The sequence below is a fragment of the Centroberyx gerrardi genome, chromosome 16 (assembly GCF_048128805.1).
Source record: "Centroberyx gerrardi isolate f3 chromosome 16, fCenGer3.hap1.cur.20231027, whole genome shotgun sequence".
Taxonomy (NCBI): Eukaryota; Metazoa; Chordata; class Actinopteri; order Beryciformes; family Berycidae; genus Centroberyx; species Centroberyx gerrardi.
This window is the reverse complement of record NC_136012.1, coordinates 21,432,761-21,452,526: the sequence shown is the minus strand read 5'-3', so window position 1 is coordinate 21,452,526 and position 19,766 is coordinate 21,432,761. Positions and strand designations below refer to the sequence as shown.

The 19,766-nt window shown below is 41.2% G+C and overlaps 1 protein-coding gene across 1 annotated transcript in view; it reads right to left on the bottom strand.

Annotated features, from left to right (window-relative positions):
• The window catches only part of fgfrl1a (fibroblast growth factor receptor like 1a), a 73,422-nt gene extending 63,726 nt beyond the window's left edge, over window positions 1-9,696 (bottom strand). The window contains exons 1-2 of the mRNA XM_078289187.1: window positions 9,184-9,696; window positions 6,843-6,950 (exon numbers count right to left, since the gene is read on the bottom strand). Coding sequence (XP_078145313.1) covers window positions 6,843-6,906 — 64 coding nt within the window. The 5' untranslated portion in view covers window positions 6,907-6,950; window positions 9,184-9,696. The remainder of the gene's footprint in view (window positions 1-6,842; window positions 6,951-9,183) is intronic.
• Between the last annotated feature and the right edge of the window lie 10,070 nt (window positions 9,697-19,766).

Below are 19,766 nucleotides of genomic sequence, written 5' to 3'. Positions count from 1 at the left end.
GAGAAAATACATTTTTCATCTGGGTTTTCAAGCTGAAAAAGTGAAAAAGAAAAAGAACCCTTCCTCTATGGTCGATGAGGAGGATGAAGTTTATCCTAGCTTGGATCCAACCCTTCCATTTCTAACCATGGGGAAACCGAGACAAACTGAGAGCCAGGCAGATGCCCACCAGCACTCCCACATCATAAAATGGTTATCAGCATGTCAAATGGTATTTACGATAGCTAGCTGTGACTCGGGAGGCGTTGCATGCTTAAACAACAGGAGCAGGCTGGAGAGGATGCACTAATGTGTGAGTGTATGTGTGTGTGTTTACATTGAGTTAAGGCAGTGTGTTTGAAGCATCTGTCTGTGGTATGCAGTTGTTTACTCTTTCAGGAATTAAGATGCTCTCTCTCCTCTTTATCTCTCTCTCTCTCTCTCTCTCTCCCTCCCATTCTTCACATGAAGAGGCAGGCAGATGTCTACCACCACTATGTCATAAAATTGTTACTCAAATATTATAAAATGCTGTTATAATATTACAAAATGTTATATAGTGTTTACTTTAGCTAGCTGTTGTTTATAAGACAGAGTGCGGGCAAGTAAGCAGCAGCATGGGTGTAAACATAAAGGCTCAGTGATTCATCAAAGATTAAACCATTTTCATTTAGACAGTGGCATCGCAGGCTGCCACCAGGGTTAGGGGTTCAATTCCTGCTGGGGCCATTCTGAAATATTGATGCAGTCATGGAGAGTCAACTTGATTTAAATGCCTGGCAAAAGGTGTTTTGCGTTGTGTGGAATACAATTTACCACCTCATGTTTTAGCAAGGAGGACCTTCATGGTACCTATATTGCTACTGAAGCTAGTTAGTGCATCTGGTCCTTGTGCATAAATGTATGTTACAATTCTAATGCTACTGTGATGTCCATGCCAAATAAAATAAACTTAACTTAACTTAGGTGCTATTTGCCACTTGCCACATTATTCAACTTGTTAGCCTTGCTAGTTAGCTGTTGCTTAACCACCATTTATGCTGCGTTCCTTTCAAAGTTTGGAAGTCAGAAATTTCCAGCTGGTACTGCAGGTCGTAAATGCAACCTCTGTGAGCTCCAGTGGTCATGAGATTTTAATTTGCAAAATGTAAAATACTGTCCCCCATGCAACTGCTAATGTCAACGATGGCTATGTTAGCTAGCTAGTTTGCCAACACAGAAAGTTAGCAGCATAACTTCACATAAACTTGCCCACGTTTCCTTCTAGGAAATCCAAATGGAAGGACTGTCTGGAATAATATACTCTATTTGACTCGGTTGTCTTGCTAGTCAGTCATTTACTCAACTGAAGTACTCCTCAACTTGCTAGTTAGCCAATGCTTGCTCCTCTACTAACTGTGTGCCTCCTCCCCAAGACTGTTAACCTAACCACAGTGTTCTCCCACCTAGCACTGTTAGCGTTAGCATGCTAATTACAGTCCTAAGTAATGAGGATGTGGGACAGGAGGTTGTAAAGACATTGTGGGCTCCGTGTGTGTGTGTTTACATCTGTTGAGTCGTATTTATGGGCAGTGTCTTCTAGTTGTATACGTCTCCAGCATCTGCATGTGCTTGTTTACACTTACACTTTGAGCAATGAAGATGCTCTCTCTCTCTCTCTCTCTCTCTTTCTGCATTTGTGTCTCTTTACACTTGTGAACTCTCTCTTTGTCTCACTCTGTCTCTCTGTTTGTCTCTCTCTCTCTCTGTCTGTTTGTCTCTCTCTCTCTCTCTCTCTCCCTCTGGATAACGGGTGGTCCACAGGCTGGAATCATAAACCTGGAAAACATTGCATTGTTTAGAACAAAGCGTGCACCAGGAAACCACAAATACAAACCCACACTCCTCGTCTCGCATTTCTGGGTATATCCTTTTCTTTATTTTCTAAGACATGTAAGACAAATCTGCTTCAGCGGATAGCAGCAAACAGGAAAGATGGGAGAAAAAGAGGAGACGACATCTAGGTCGTGAGCCGAGTTGAATACATAACATCACAGGCATCCTTGCAGGGGGTAAACGGAAAAAAAAATCCCCCCAGGGTTAATTTAGTACCACGTTGGTTTTATCCTCTCTGCCCTGCTCCAGTTGTTTGAGCATGAAACGCTTAACAGCTGGCTAATGTAAATACAATTTGACATGGTGATAATCATCTTACATGCACGTGAAATTTTTCATCACATGCACAAATAGTGTATGAAGGTCTGTGCACATGCATTGAAACCAAAAGCTGATGTTTACCATTAATGCTAAATGGGCCCAGAAACGTATGATACATCAGCAGGCTAGTAGCTGTTTTTTTTAAACAGTATTGAAGTGTTTTAGGGTGGATTTTTCCTTTATGCTCTGCACATTTGAACTCTGTCCAAAGCCACAGGTAGCCCAGAAGGCACTGGCCGACTACTACGCATTGACCCCAATACTAGAGTTCATTGCCAGCCAGCTAACGGGAGAATGCTAATCTCTCAGCTGCTCAGTCTCATGCTTAATGACACACACACACACACACACACACACACACACACACACAGGCCTAGATGCTGGTGTAGGCAGTGTGGTTGTGTAAGCCTGTTGAGTGCAGTTCATGTGCTTCTGGCAACTGCTGCAATAAGGGCCTAAATGTCTCTCTCTCTCTGTCTCTCAACCTTTTTTGTTCCTCTCTTTCTCTCTCTCCCCTTGTCTATCATGCCTCTTTCTCTCTCACTCCTCTTTCTCTCTCTCCTCTTCTCTCTCTCCCTCCATCATTCTCTCTCTCCATCTCTGACTCCAGCAGCAGCCAAGCAAAACTCTTAGCCATTCCTCCGTTTCTGCTTCCGCTCACTGATCGGCGTTCGCAGTGGAAAATACCAGTCATCTGATGCCCCCCCCCCCCACACACACACACACACACACACACACGCACACACACACACACACATGCACCCCCAAGGACACACCGGGAAAACTAACTTCCACTAACATTCATTAAAACAGTTTGGCCTTTGTAGTGCAGTGGCAGCCATGTTTGCTCCACAACCCTGCTCGGAACTGACTGGCAGAGCCCCATTCAAAACTGTTGAAAATCATCACTCACACCAGTACTTATGTGTCGCTTAGCAACCACTTTGTTTTGCTACTGTTCCAGAACTATATTTTCTGGTGGAAGAATACCATCTAATTATTGCTATTATTCAATTATTAATGATTAAAAATAACATTTATTGAACAACTGAGTTATTTCTTTTTCAATACAATGTTGTGTTACCACCGTTTCATGAGAGCAACAAGTTCTTCTGTGCTTTCCAGCGATTTTAGAAGAGTTAAGAGGCGTTGTTAGGCACGATGCAACATGTAATGACAGTACAGTACAGCCTCTTATGGCTAATTCAAAGTCCCACAGCGGGCCAGTAGCATATTTACATTTACTGTAACTGAACCTTGTGTGTGAAGGGGTTGCCCAGGCCGACCCGGCTACAGAGAGTTCATGTTTTCCGTCTTAAGTGACCTGATGTGTCTTATGATGCTTTGCTGTTTATTGTTCATTGTTTATATGGTCGCCTGGCAACCCTCCTTCGGTATGCATATTTCTCTGGGATATCTCTGGAATCCCCAAGTCACTAATGAAACAGTTTCTCCGTGTAATTTCTTAAGAGTGCAGCAGAGAATGCAACAAGACGGCCTGACAAAGAAAGCTCTTTCACCATTTTTCTCCCTCTAGGTTTTTCTTTTTGACATTTTTTTCCTCTGCCTTATCTCGCTGTTCTCCTTTCTAAATGGTTTGTTCTTGAGTTGGGTCCTTGAAAAGGCCCCAAGGCCTCCACAGAAAACGGTTTGACTTTCGCTATTAATTTTGTTTACTTGTTAACAGAATGAGATGTTGCACTGAAAGAATGGAAATTCTAATAATGGGTTTGCCTCACTTCTCATCATGCCTCTAAGTCAGTAATATGTGTTGAATCATTTCTAAGTACAACAACATTTTTCCAATTAGTCAAATACGGCTCTAGTGAGTGATCCAGGGACAGCTTAAATATTCCCAGGCCTAAGGACAAAACTTGATATTTTCTGCCTCAGTGATGATTTATTAAAGTAACTAAAGTGTCCCATTTCTGTATGGTGCTGCTTGGCCCACAGTATGCTGAGGGACTGGGACAGCTGTCCTGCTTGTCCACCTTCCCAAAGGCTGTATTGTGGGGATCTTTGGTATAAAAGAGTGTAAGATACACTGTTTTGGGGGTCATTTTTATATTTATAGCTTTTCTTCTTGCAGCCATAGAGGGCTGTGATAGCTTGGAGATTAGAGACGTGGGATGTTGCTGGTTTAAATGTCTGAACCAGCTCAGGAAAGTGAAGACTGAGGTTGTACTGGGAGGCTTCCAGGTGTAAATGTGTGGAACTGTATGAATGTGAAGCAGGGTGTTGCTGGAAAAGAGCATATGTGTTCAGTATACTTTCCCTGGATTGATAAAGGTTAAAAAAATGGTTACTTTCAATACTGTCAATTCTTCAGATTATTTTTCTGCTTTGTTATATATTATACAGTGGAGGGAAGACAGGGAAGACTGAGGAAGAGAGAGGGAGAGAGAGAATGGATGTCATGCTGCATTATCCAAGTTCAAACCAACAAATTCTCAAGTTCATAGACGACTATCAGCTGATCTCTCTCAGCTGCCTATCTCTCTAGTCTTACACAATGTCACAGAGGACAGAGAAATCTACTTCCATTTCAAAGTTGGTGCACATCAGCTGTTTTTTCCCTCATTCCTTTGCCACAAATTGATCCTTGCATTTTCACTAATCAAAGCAAAGCAATCAAACGTTACCTAACATACAAACAAGTCCACACTTCGATTTTGAATATTGCACTGTATTACAATTGCCTGAAGAAATACAAACACTATGGATTTTTTTTCCCCACTTGACAGCAGCTTCAGCTAGACTTTTCACTTTGTTTAAACGCAGCGCCAGCACAGGAGAAAACTCTAATCTATCACAAGATAAGCAACAAGACTTAATCAATGAGCCGTTACATTAGCATAAAGCTGTGGCCTCAGACCTGAAGAGCCGCTCTAGTTTCTAGCATGTATATAATGGCATCTTGTTCCCTCTCTCTTCTTTGTCCTCTCTCTCTCTCTCCTCTTGTCCTCTCCTGCCCTCTCTCTCTCCCACCCCCTCCTATATTCTGTTTCCTCCCCTTGTCCATTCTTACTCCCTCCTTCACCCTCACCCCTTCCCCCTCAGTTGCCTTCTTTCCTTTCCTACTCCCTCTCTCTTCTCACCCCTCCTTTCTCTTCTATCTTCCCTACATCCTTTCTTACATTCCTTCCCTGTTCTCCCCTCTCTTGTCCTTTCTCCTTTTCCTCCTTTTTTCTTTCTCTCCTTCACTCTCTTTTCCTCTCTTTCCATCTCTCTCCTCTCTCTCCTAACACTTACCCCCCTCCCTTCTCCCTCTCCCTGCTGGCTGCCCTGGTTTCATTCACAGGCTGCAGGCGGCGAGGGGGAGGAAACGCTGTGGCATTGCACAGCAAACATCCCTAATAGGCTAATCTAATCTCATCTCATTGCGGTCTATGGCCCTGTGTTTACTTTCGGCCCCGTGTCTGCACGCTGGCTCGGCCTCGCCTCGCTGAATGCGGCTTTGTTCCCGCTGAACCCTCATCGCCGGTCTGATCTCACCCACGGGCGCCAACGCCACCAACGTCTGCGCATCCTGCCTTCAGCCTGGGGGTCCTGTCTCATCTATGCGTGCATATTTTGTGTTGTTTTGTTTTTTGTTTAGCTTTGTTGAAGGCAGCAGGGTGGTGTACTGAGAAGGGCGACCGTCTTTCAACCGGAAGACCCAGGTTCAAGCACCCGTGTCGGCAAGCACCCACCGTGCTGAAGTGTCCATGAGCAAGACACTGACTCCCAAGAGAACAAAAGAGAATTTCCCTATGGGGATCAATAAAGTATCACAACATTTTTATTCTAATTTAACTAGGTAGTTGAACTGAGATTTAGAGATGAAGGATTTCATTTTCTGCAGTAGCCAAGGAGCCAGCATCATGGCAAACTTTCAGGTAGTGGAAAAATAGCGTAAGAAGGTATACGAGAGTCTGTAACTTCCAGCAAGCAAATGCAACAGTAAGTCAGTCACCGAATGGCCACTCAAAGCCAAGGGTGCACCAATAATCCAGGAGCAACAAACAGCAAGAGCATTCATTGAGTAAAGTTCACACAAGGGCAAGAATCCCTAGTTATTACAAAATGAAAAACATTACAAGCAAATGCATCCAGTTCAATCAAAGCCACAACAGGATCAGAGCAAGTTCTTCAAGGCAGGACAATCCAAAAAGTTCCAGAAAAAGTGGAAGGGGTACACCGCTACTGTCCTCCCATCATGCTTTGGGTTTTGGTGAGTGGCAGGTTGCTTTGTGTCCATACCAGCTGCTCCAACAGAAAACTGCCCCTGCACCATGTAGCGGTTAAGACCGCTGCTTCTGGAACCACAGACAGTTGTGGTTCCCCACCCTGAATCCACCATGTTTCATTACTGCAGGATTCTCCAAACAGTTCCTCCTGGGGTTGGAACTAAAGTGCAGCAGCAACATAGCGAGGATGCAAACATTTGAAACTCCACTGCAGTACTTTTGCTCCACCCCAGAGGAACTTTTGGGAAAGTTCTTCAGGATAGTGAGTAGGATAGATTGAACCTGGGGGAACTTCTTCAATGGTGACCACTCTTTACACTACTATGTCAGTTGTAGCGATTTTTGCTGTTATTGCTATTACTGATGATGATGATGATGATAATGCGGATGTTGAATTAACATTTCCTAAGCTACAACCTGACTGTAGCTGTTACTCACCCCTGGCAGCGCTGGACATCAGCACCATCTCCAGCACCAGTAAACAGACCCAGAGAAGCTCCATTCTGGTGTAATGAGGAGGAAGGTCGCTGCCTCAACCTCTTTAACCTGAGAGAAAACAGTCAACAAAGGTGTGAAAAGTTTTGTTCCAAAATGACACATCCAACATTTGGAAAAAGTTGCTCCTTCTCTGAAAAAAACACATTAAAACAAATGCTGTTACTTTTTAAAGAATAGCAGATGACTAACAAGATGTATGGACTGGATCCTCTATTTTTAAGGGATATTGAATAATGCTTTTTCTGCTTGAAATGGCCATATGATGTTTTGGAATACATCTCTGTAGGTAAATCACACATTCACCAATAATCTGATGCAGCGAGAGCAATTGTGTTTGTCCACAGTGGCTGGTGTAACCCCAAAAAAATCACTAGCCACTTTCACTATTCTACCAACTGGATTTTTGGAATTGTTGCTGCCAAATGGCTGTTAAGAGTAGTGGAAGTAAACCAAAATTGACTAGCTCACTCTAGCCTATTTAGAAACCTGGCTTAGATTTTAGAGGAGGGGAGAGTATAGCAGGTATGTCATTGGGGTTATCCACAGTGCACATCCCATAACAGATGTTTGAGTGAATTAGGCCCATGCCAAAAATTAAACATAAAGTAATATTTCCTGTTTCTATCTGACCTTAGAAAGAAACCATAAGTTCAAGGAAACCCAAATTCCATTATGACAAACAACCACACACTGCCTTTTAAATATAAGATAGGATAAAACATATGACATTGCCTTACACAGATGTGCCTGCAATGCTGTGTTGTCTGGTTAAGTCTTTTATATGTGTTACTGATTCTTTAGTGTCACTGTCTCTCGTTGCATCACCACTAATTCCTGTGGAAATCCTTTCAAAAGCCGACTAGGCTAAAGTTTCCAGAGGAAGACTTTTTCAATTTGAAGGCACAATTGCTTTCACTGCTTTAAAAAAAATAAAAAATACAAATCTCATTACACAGCATAAGCCTGCAGAAGGGTGCATGCCTTCCCCTCCCAACTGTCACAAAACTCTCTATTCTCTTCTATTCTATTCTATTCTCTCCAGTGTTTTCTGCCTCCTAAGAATTATCTGGATCTACAAAAGCCTGGACACTACCATAAATATATTCAAACTATGGCACAGGAGCAGAGATTTTCTGGAAGGCAAACTATTTTCCTCACTGAGTTATTTTGTCCACCTGTTGATTTGTCTCTCCTTACACTGGGTTTTAATCTTTCCGCCACATGAATTCTCCCCTGAACCGTACCAGATCTCATTTCAATACTTCACATGCTGTATCTTTGATCAGATCTGTCAACCGCAGCTTCTCAGCTCACCAGAAACTGCTTCACATATTCCAGAGCTGAACTATGGGAAATTGATTTCATGATGTGTGACAATCACAGTGGATTTTCAACCCAGCTATGAGCTCAGTTTACCCACCTTTTTATTTGCAGAATGGAGTTCATTGATCTTTTTAAGCTGATAGAAATCTTTATCACTTAAATACATCATAGTAAGCAGTGAAAAGCTGGTGAAAATGATGAGAAGATGATATTTTAAGGGGGGAAAGCATAAAAAATGCTCAATTTGAAACATAATTGATTTGGTCAATATTGATGGTTGTTTGCCTTATGATGATCACCGACTGGAGCTCATTGTTTAAACACCTTTTTATTTACCACTTGGTAACAATCTAAGCATCAATAATACACATGATTGATCTTTAAAATGATTGGCGCTATCACCTTCCTTTACCAAATCACTGTGCTGTGTGAATGTGCCATCTAATGTAGTTGTAACCACTTCATGAACACAGTGATCTTAACAAAAATGCCTTATAATACCAGGTTCCAACTCAGTTATTCACAGAAATTACATTTCTTTCTTTACGAACTTAAATACCTATAGCAATCCTATGATGAATATTATAAGGATACTGCACAATTATCAGTTAAACTTTAAAATATCACGCAGCTGCTCCGGGTCAAAAATGGCATCACAGAAAAGCCTACAGCACAGCAAAACCCCCTGCTAACTAGAAATGAAAAATACCATAAAGTAGGATAAGGCCACTATAAAGTTACTATTCATTACCGCATAGCCTATACAGTGTAACGTTGAGTGCCTGTAGAAAACTTCTAGGAATATTATAGCGATACCATATGAGATTCAAAAAATACCATTACGTATAATAAGATCACTATAAACTTAGTATGAGCCCCACAGACACACTTTAAACCCTTATGGGAATATCACAGCAATATTATGGTGATTCAGGCTTATTAATAAAGTCGGACTTACTTTGTAATTCCCAGCAGTGATGAGATATCCTCAGTCTGTTATCCACTCAGTCTGTTATCCACTGGTGACCTGCTGGTAAACCATGCTTTGTCCCCCCAAAAACTTCTTCACCTTCCTTCGAATAATCTTGATTTCAGTCCATAATCTGACCCGTGGATCAAACCGAGAAAACAAATCACAAATGTGGAAAGACGCGCCTGTCAGTGAACCAAACTTCAGCCTGCAGCCTGTGAAGTCGACTCGGAGAGATGGACACAAAGTAGGCTACGACTAAACGGCCGGAAAAAATGCAAATATGAGAATAAACGCTTATATATGAATAGTATATGGAGTAAGGTCAAACACGTGAGCGCTCAAAATGCGGGCTGTAGTATTTCTGAATGACAGTCCGCATGTAAATCGCCCGAGGGAGAGCAGTAACCGGGACCGGGAGCAGAGACAAAAACTATTACCTATATTTCCGCCTGTTGGAATAAACAAATCAGACAATTATCTCAATGAAAACTTGATTTCTATTTCTACGTTGCCTCCAGCAGCGATTTTGCCGTCCAAGTTTCAGCCGCAGGCGAGAAAACAAACAGCGTCGACGGTCTGTACCAGCACGGAACTTTCAGCCAATCAGAGAGCGGGCCAATCAGAGAGCGGGCCAATCCGGGAGCAGGAAAGTACTGGACAAATTTGGAGGGGCTGGGGAGGGGTTAGGAGGGGGGTTGTGACCATTAACTCAAATTAACTTAAATCATTTGTAGTTTACAGCAGTGGTTTCAAAAGTGGGGTCCGGGGACACCCAGGGGTCCGAGTGGAGGGTTCCCGCGGTCATTCAGCAAAATGAGGAATAGTTGCATTTTTTCTGTTATTACATAGGCTATTTAATTACATATACTTTTGGGGAGCCTTGATGTGAAAACGTTTGGGAATCCCTTGCTTACTATTAGGTCTACCTTTATTAGTTTTAGCATTATTGATTATTTCCATCTATCAATTTCCAATATACTGTAGCTTAATCTTCAGTAGCAACACTATGAGATACACTATACTTAAGACATAAACAGTGATTTGTGAGACTAAATGGCTAAAATTGGTCTTCTAGTCAAGTCCTTGATAAGCTAAACTTGATCAGTCTGCAAACAAGAGAAGAGAAGAGAAGAGAAGAGAAGAGAAGAGAAGAGAAGAGAAGAGAAGAGAAGAGAAGAGAAGATCACGCTTAGGTTAACCTAAAACAAATTTCCAACCAACAAAGAAAAAATAATCGCTATTCTATTCTATTCTATTCTATTCTATTCTATTCTGTTCTGTTCTATTCTATTCTATAAGTGACGCCACTTATGCCATTATAAATAAATACCAGACGGCCAGCATGAAAATAGAATTGCTATAAGAATCATTTGAAGGTTTATGTTTATAACACATCATCAAAAGAATCAACTGTTTAACTGAACGGACTAATCATGTCTGCTGGCAACAACATGCGAAAAGAAACACATTGATGTTGTTTTGTTTTGGCCGAGACTCTGTGACATAAACACTGAACAGCTAAACCCGGTTTGATCCTTAAGGGGAAAGCTGGAAACTGCTTTCACACTGCATCAGAAACTGCAATTCTCTTTCATGTCCTTTGCACTTCTAGAACAGCAACAGTTTACATCATCATTATCATGTATTTTTTGTTTATTTTTATTTTTGGGGCATTTTTCGGCATTATTAGAAGTAGAGAGAGACTGGAAAGAGTGGGGGAGAAAAAGGGTGATGACACAAGACAAAGGTCCCAGGCTGGATTCAAACCCTGGGTTGCGGTCACAGGTATACTGAGCCACCAGGATGCCACCTGCTTCTTCTTCTCCCTCTTCTTCTTCTTCTTTTCACCTTCTTTTGCACACTTCAATCAATATACAGTATATTATATACTTATTGTGTTTCAAGTCTAATATACCTGAGAAACAACCTGTAGTACGCAACATAAAAAGAAAAGTTGTGAGCCCCTTTCTTTAATTCCATTCTATCCTATTTTAAACCATGCAGTGTGGCTGTCTATTCTATTCTATTCTATTCTATTCCATTATGTAGCTTTGCTGGCTTTGCTTGGAACATTGTAGAGCAACACCGCCACCTCATGTCGTTACTATGTCAATGCTGCTTTAAAAAAAATAATTTACTATAGCAGTGGTTCTCAAACTTTTCTGGCTTTTCCCCTTTCAGGTTGTTTTATTTGCTTTCAAAAGAGGCCTGGAGGCTGAAACTATTCACTATGTCACGAGAAAAAAGCAAAAATGAGAGAAAAATCTGACAAAGTATGCAAGATAATAAATGAAATACTTGTTAATAATGTTTTTTTCCTATCCCATAAATCATCTCGCGACCCCCAGTTTGAGAAGTACTGCATTAGACTGTATGTTGGTTTCTGAAGACGTCCTGCAGGATTTTCAGAATCCCATAGGACAGTCCAACAAAATCTTCAGAGAATTGGTGAAAAAAGATTTTCCTGCAGGAGGCAATCCCAGTCTCTCTCTCTCTCTTTCTCTCTCTCTCTCTCTCTCTCTCTCTCTCTCTCTCTCTCTCACACACACACACACACACGGCAATAAACAGCAACACAGAACTGTACACAGATACATCAGTAGCACATAAATCAATAAAATGCACTTGAGCAAAAAGCAGTGGTTTCTTATTTTCTGGGGAATGTCAATGATTGTTGACAACAAGCAGTTGATCCCTGCTCAATTCTATTCTATTCTATTTTCAACAACACTCCTTGCAACATAGCCCCTGCTCTGTCCTATTCTATTGTATTCTGTCCTATTCTGTTCTGTTCTACTCTATTCTACTCATGTAGCTTGGCCCTTGGAACGCAGTAGAGCAGCAGCGCCACCTTCTGGTGATATGGGGAAGAGAGAAGCAGCCATGACTTCATCATCATCAGGGTGGAAGGACCGGGTGCTGAGAAGCACCCAGTCCTGAGGAGCAGTAGATGACCTGTTATGGATTTTGAACATGTGTTTTGTTTTCTTGTGTTTGATTTTGTTGCATACTGTATTGCATCATTTCATTTTGTGCTTCATTGTTGATTAGTTAGATCTAGGTAGGCTCGCTCTCTGTAAAGTCCTTTGAGACCAGTCTATGTTTGAGACCGACATGCTGTGTGATGAAGGGCGACAGAAATACACTTGACTTGACTTTGCTTGGCATGATGGGCAAACATCTGGAAAATGCCCATCCAGAGTGCTTTGTTGATTATTCAATCGACTCATTTCCAAAATACTGTAGCTTAATCTACAGTAAAGTAGCTTTTACTAAACACTATGGGATACACTAAATACAGTGATTTGTGGGACTAAATGGCCAAAATTGGTCTTCTAGTCAAGTCCTTGATAAGCTAAACTTAGAATAGAATAGAATAGAATAGAATAGAATAGAACAGAACAGAATAGAACAGAATACCATGGAATTTGAATATTACACTTACGCCAACCAAAGACAACTTTCCAACCTGCAAAATAAAAAGCCAAATAATAATAATTTCTATTCTATTCTATTGTTTCCCCGACACACACCTTTAACTTTACATTCACCAAGCCTCTCTGCACTGGGATTTAGCTTTTGGGAGAGAGTGGCTCTTCAGCATATTCGCATATATAACATCTGGTTTCTAATTCAGGGACAATTCACAGGAAAGATGATTTCCTTCACTCTATGAAGTTTTTATGTGCTAAAATGTCATTGGTGTCACAATATAGTATCACAGTTAAAAGTACATAACACACAATAAAACAATTCATAAAAGCCAATAAGATAAATAATAAAACAGGATATGAATTAAATACAGGGTTACATAGGAACAAAACACGCAAATACAATAGGAAAAAGATAAGAAAACAAGTCATATAAATACTTGTCTGTAAAAATGTGCTTTAAAAAGTGATTTGTGAGTGATGTCACTGATTTTGTCTGCCTAACAGCTAGTTAAAATAAGTAAGACAGGAGAGCAGGATGCAATATGGTGTCAAATGATGTTACAGCAAAAAAATCTAATCTCTGCAATGTTCCTAACTTGGTAAAAACATGTCTGAACCAGTTTTTTGGGATGATGCTCAAGATTTAAACACAAATCAAAGATAACTCCTAAATTCTTAAAGACATCAGAGGCTTTAAGTATGAATTTAAATGAATAAGTTACAGCTTGTGTTTGGAGCCATAACAGCCTCAGTGCTGTCTGAATTTAGTTGAAGGACTTTTTAGGACATCCAGTACTTTACATCAGTTAGACAGCCATTTAATACTGTCAGCCAACTTACAGAGATGATTTGGTGTAACTGTGAAATACAGCAGAGTATTGTCTATGGCTGTGCTCCAGGTCTATGGCTTTAACCACTGTGTTTTATTTCAGCGGCAGGAGACAGAAGCCCAAACTCCCCAGAGTCTCTGAGTGTGTCTGAGCTGCTGGGGAAAGGCTATCTGCAGCTTTCAGAAAGACAAATGTAACACTTTTTAAGACTTTTCCAATGCTACCTGGAATTAGAAAAATAAAATAAAGAACCAAAACTGGCGAAAACATCCCATTTTAGAGTGAAAATACACTTAAATCAGGTTGAGGAGCAAAAGGACGACAGGAATTTAATTCTTGAGGGACATGAGGAGGGAGTTCTACAGAACTTTTATTGAGTCTGTGCTGTCTTTTTGTATTGTGGCGTGGTCTGGGAACGTGAATCTGGCCAATAAGAATAGGCTTGGTCGGCTTGTCAGAGTGGCCAGTAAAGTTATTGGGGTGAACCAAGCACAGCTCTCTGACCTTTACGATCGGCAGGTCGTAAGGAAGGCCCATGCCATGTTGGACTGTACTGACCCCCCCCCCCCCCTGCAGAGGGAGTTTGAGCTTCTACCTTCAGGGAGAAGATATAGAGTTCCAACTCAGAGGACTAAAAAATTCAAAGACTCTTTTGTTTGCACTGCAATTAGAAGGCTGAATTTGCACAAATGACTGTACTAAGCACTTTCTGCACACAGCAATTTGTTCGTCTTTTGTCTTCACATGAAGGGATCTTGCACTGTACTGCATTGTATTGTTGTCTCTGTGTCCTGTCTGGTATGTTGTCTTTCATGTTGTATTTTATGATGGATTGAATGTGTTTTTAATACCTGGCTACAACTAAATTTCCCCTAGTGGGTAATAAATTTGACTTGACTTGACTTGAAAATTGTGTTTAGTAAAGCAAAAACCATGAAAAAAACATGTTGTTTTTTTCTTACATTTGCTGGTAAATTACAGCTGAGAGTGGGAAAAGACATTGAGCACAACTGCTCCAGTTTATCACTAGCCAACAGTGGATGACTGCGGTTCTACCAGGCACCTCCTAGGTGTGAATATGTGCTTTATGTGTAATTATATGAATGTGTAAGAGGTTGCTGTTGGAAAAAGCATTTATGTAGCCCTTTCCTGCTTATAAGGACATACCTTCAAACCACAAATAAAGGTTAAAACATGTTTATCTTGTCTGTATCCTCACCCTTGCAATACAATATTGGCTGAAACATGAGCCCAAGTCATTACAGTGGAGAACATGCATAATGGTTGGCATGGTGTGGCGCTAATAGCTGCCATAGTGTTTTTAGTGTTTAGCATTTTTTTATGTTTCTTAGTGATTTAGTGTTTTCCTAGTGATTCTAGTAGATTATTTTTTCAATGGAACTACCATAACTGCTCATGCATTTCAGTTATGTACATGTACTTGACTGCCATGTGGGATACATAAAGTAAAAGTAAAGTAAAGAAGCCTTTGGGGAGCAAACGAGACAAGCAAACAGCAAGCAATGACTTTGTTGGCTTATAAAGCTTGTTTCCACTTTTCCACACAAACACAAATTGACCAAACTGATTCCCCACTAGATGGTAGCAGAGGACCATATCAAGGGAACGAACACACACACACACACACACACACACACCTATGTTTTAATAAAAACTTGTTTTTCTTCTTATACCAGTGGCACATCATGGCGGATGGTGGGAATATGGTTGAGAACGCTCCATTGAAGTTCATGTTCTGTGAAAGGCAGTAGACTGGAACTTATTCTTCTGGTAAAGGCTATTTAGCGTGCATGTGTGTGTGTTGTGTGTGTGTGTGTTTGTGTGTGTGACTGTAACCATATGTGTCCATTTCTGTGTGTGTCCATCAATTCTGAATCCATGTCTGTTTCCATGTGCATGGCATGTGTGTGTGTGCAGAGTTTTGTAAGTCTGAAGAGACTCAGGTGTATAATAATGTGTTCCAGAGCCGTGGCCAACACCTACATACTGCATGTTAACACACACACACACACACACACACACAATTACTGTGGGTTCTCACCTCTTGCCCAACATAAACGGCTCTTGCATGAGGTAGAAACATAATTAAAACAGTTAGCTGTACTCTAAATATCCCCTCCGCCCCCCACAAACTCGTCACCAGAAGCCAGAAGTCCATTTGTTTTGTATTAGCAGAACAACTGAGACAAGTGGTCAGCCAGTGGTGACAGTGGTTGCCTGTTTGTCTGAGAGGAGAACACGGTCGTAACTCAGCCTGTGTGGAACATCCCTTGTCAGCAGCTAATCACGTACAAGCATTCCTCCATGTCCCGATCATCACTGCAACCCCACTGGTGCTGCAGCTGGTAATCTGTCATTTTAAATCAGCCGCAGGACAGTGAGTGGGTGATATGGACGCTTTCTGTCTGGAAGCACGGCATACGTGGCAAACTGGCTGGCATGTCCTGCCGCTATCATTGTTTCATGATAACAATTCACATTTTTAATTCTTAGGGGAGTTAACAATTAATTAAGACATAATTGATGTGTTGAAATGTTCAATAAATATTTTAAAAAAAACAAGTTTTATTTGAAAGGGTTGAATTTAGCACTCCTTTATTCTCCACATTGCATTTTTCAGTGTATTTGTATCTAAATTCTCTGTATGCCGTATTTATTCCATGTCTTCTTTACAGTAAGGTCTAGCAAAGAGAGATTTGATCTCTGATATTCTGCTCAAAGTATTAGCTTTATGACCAATTGGTAATTCAAATTTGTAAATTCCTTAGTGCTCAGTCTGCTTTTTAGGGGGAGAGACACAGCCAAATGCAATAAAAAAACATTACTTTAGCTGACTGATGCGGAAGCTCTTGAATGACAAGAATGAATAGTTTGAAATTTTGTACATGCCACTGAGATAGCAGTTTCAGAGTGAGACAAGTATGACGTATATGAGACTTCAAGTTTACGTCTACTGATAATGATTTATGGCTGAGAGATGCTGAGTTTTTCCAGTCTCTGACTATAGCAATACAACTCATGCATGTGAAGCATGTAGGCTGTCTGTCTGCTGCATGATTCAAGGCTGACTAGGGTCTGTGAGAAAACCTAAAACTATTTAGCTGATAAGTTGCATCTTATAACCATTTCACCACATTCCAAACAAGAGCAGCATGGACAATCCAAAATTGCAACAACATAAAATAGTCCAAGTATCAGTTACTAACCAAGTAGCATCTCCAAGTAGCCCTCCAGCCCAGTTCAAGCACTAGGTAAGACATGGTTGTTTTTGTAATTAGGTTTTACTGGGCTTCTATCAGTGCAAGAGGGCATTCATATTCTGCAGGCGCAGGGAAATGTCAGATTCAATCTGCACAGTTTGTTTTCAAAAGGTCATAATTAGCTAGCAGTTTTGAAACAATTACGGCCAAAGTGCACCAATTTCCCTCTGGAGCAATACGTGAAGTTGTGCAAGGAGAGTGAAACTGAATGGCATGTATGTGTGAAATACTCGTGGTTTGGTGTTATTCCATTCTTATTTCTTACTCCAGTATCAAATGCTTTGTCTCCATTAGCTGTGTGCAGGCCGCCCAGCAAAAGTTAAACGTGGCATGGAGTGGTTGGCTTTCCGCCTCCAATTTTGACTTTACCACCATCTATCTAGAGAAAGTTTACTGAGAACGCATGCTGTTTTCAGCAGCACACGGCTTCACACTCACAGTTCAGCACATCTGGGATCCGTCCAGTACGACTACAGCTTTGTACTGTTGGCCTCTGCAGTTCAACTGGAGCAGTTTGGGTGATAAGAGGGCACACACACCCACACACACACACACACACACACACACACACAAGGGCACTTTAATGGAAACTGCTGAGGAATGGGAAAGCATCATTTATTCAGTATCACTACACCTGCCCGTATTCACCCGGCCGATCCAAACATTTGAACAGCCAAGTGCTGTTGGCAAAGAACACCAGTATTTCATAATAATGAGCACACCAAATATCAACATTTATTTTCAACACTGAGGGAAAGAACAGAGATTTGACAAGAGATGTTAAGTAAAAGTTCACTGTTCTTCTATATCACTTTAAAGCTGCAACAGGTAGGATTTTTATGTAAAAATATACACCCGTCTTAAAAGTCTAACTAACTAATTAGACCCCTATTTGCCCATTAAAATTCTGGTGTTGGGTATGCACACCCCTCTGCCCACTGCAAGTGACGGATCAAAGCTGTAGAGCGAAATACTAACTGTGTCCTAAACAGCAGTGAGCAGCGCTCCGTCCAGAGAAAGCTGGACTCATCATTAGATCTTTTTCCTCTCTCGTCTCTTCGGTAGTCTTTGGTGCAAAGACCGGCCAGGTTGGTGAGCATGAGCGTGCTGTGTGCAGTTTATTGATGTCACATTACAGGATTTCTGAGTATTGACGTTCAAACTTTTCCAACAGTTAATTCTCGCTGCCATTTGGAGCTTTAATGCAGCTTGACAGTATTTCTTCAAGTGACTAGATTTAGAATCAATGCATTTATTTGGTTTCACAGTCTCAGTTTGTGGCCGTGTTACAGTATAAGATGGATCTGGCTCAGCCACAGTCCAGCTATAGGTTACAATGATTATAGAGACTGAACCAGCAGTGGCCAGTGGAGCCAAGAAACAACAGAGTAAATTGCTTTGTACATGGAAAGCAACATTTAAATCTGCAATATTCCCCATTTCACAGTCAGCAGACCTACTCTTACTTCACTGGATACATAACAGAAGATCCTCTGCTTACAAAATACTTACTCTAGTCATTTTAATGAGCAATTATCAGATGTTTAACATCCAATACCTCTGAAAGATACAGGATCCAGCCTGTAAACGTGATATTTTCTTAACCAAGTTAGTTAGTTAGTTAGTTACCTACCTAGTATACTTTAAAAAGTAACAAAGTGTATAAAGAAGCTGTCACTTACTGCATCACTTGTCTCATTTTTGGAACAAAATTCTTCAAGAGTAAAACAGCAGAGCGGGTTTGTAGTTTGAAAGCACTCAGACCAAACCCTCAACGTGTGAAATGACAAATGTTTCATTTTTACTCTGCTGTCATAAACAGCTCAAATGAGTGATAATGTTGTTGTTGCTAGGGACGGTCTGCCCGGTTGCTATGCAGCAGCCTCAGTTGGTGTAGGAAATGGGTCTGGTTGAAGTTTGAAAGAAGGGAAGGAAAGAGGGCGATGTGGCCAAAAGGCTATTACTGTGTACTCTGTGTGTGTGTGTGTGTGTCTTTGCATGTGCATGTGTTTTTGTGTTTGTATATATTTGCTGGTGTGTGCATGTACATGTTTGTGTATGTATCTATTGTGTGTGTGCATGTGCCTTTGTGGGTGTATGTGTGTATGTATGTGCCAATGTACGTGTATATGTATATGTATGTGTGTGTGTGTGTGTGTGTGTGTGTGTGTGTGCCTAGGTCTGTGTGTGAATATGTACGTGTGTGCATATATCTCTAGGTGTTTATGTCTATGTATGTACCGTGTGTGTGAGAGTTTGAGTGTGTGTGTGTGTATGTGTGTGTGTGTGTGTGTGTGTGTGTGTTTTGTAGTATGGCGGTCTCACCTCAGGCCTGAACCCAGGGAAGCCGCGGGGAGGGTTGGGCATTTATGAAGGAATTCTGTAATTTTCAAAACTGTGGTTTGAGTTTCACTCTTTTTTTTAACAAGCTGGTTTGGGCACTGATAATGGAAAACGGCTGCGGAGAGAGAGAGAGAGAGAGAGAGAGAGAGAGAGAGAGAGAGAGAGAGAGAGAGGGGGAGATGGACAGAGGGACCAAGGAAAAGGGGGCTAGAGAGAGAGGGAGAGAGGGGGCAGGCTAAACTGTCCTAGCTCTAACCTGGAATTCACTTCCCTTCACTTCCCATTTTCCCATTTCTCTAAATATTGTTTTTGCTGTTTGCTTGTCAGAGATTTTCTGCATTATCATGATGACATTTCTACATGATACAGGAGTAGAGAGCGACAGGAAAGCTGGGAGAGAGATACACAGAGGGCGTGATGGTATGCAATAAAGGTCATAAGCAGAACCAATGAGTCCCATCGAGTCCCACATGGTGTCAGAGCAGTCCACTGAAATCTAAGGACTTACCACCCACTCTTCTACAGCAGAAAGCACCATTTTAAAGCCATGTCTGCTGTGTTATTACCAAGCCATTGTTACCTACTGGGAACTATCAATCAAAATAGGAACTAAGCAGCTCTACAATGTTAATAATAAAATTCTACTGGAGTTCTACCATGCAGCAGGTGTGTGTTTTCTA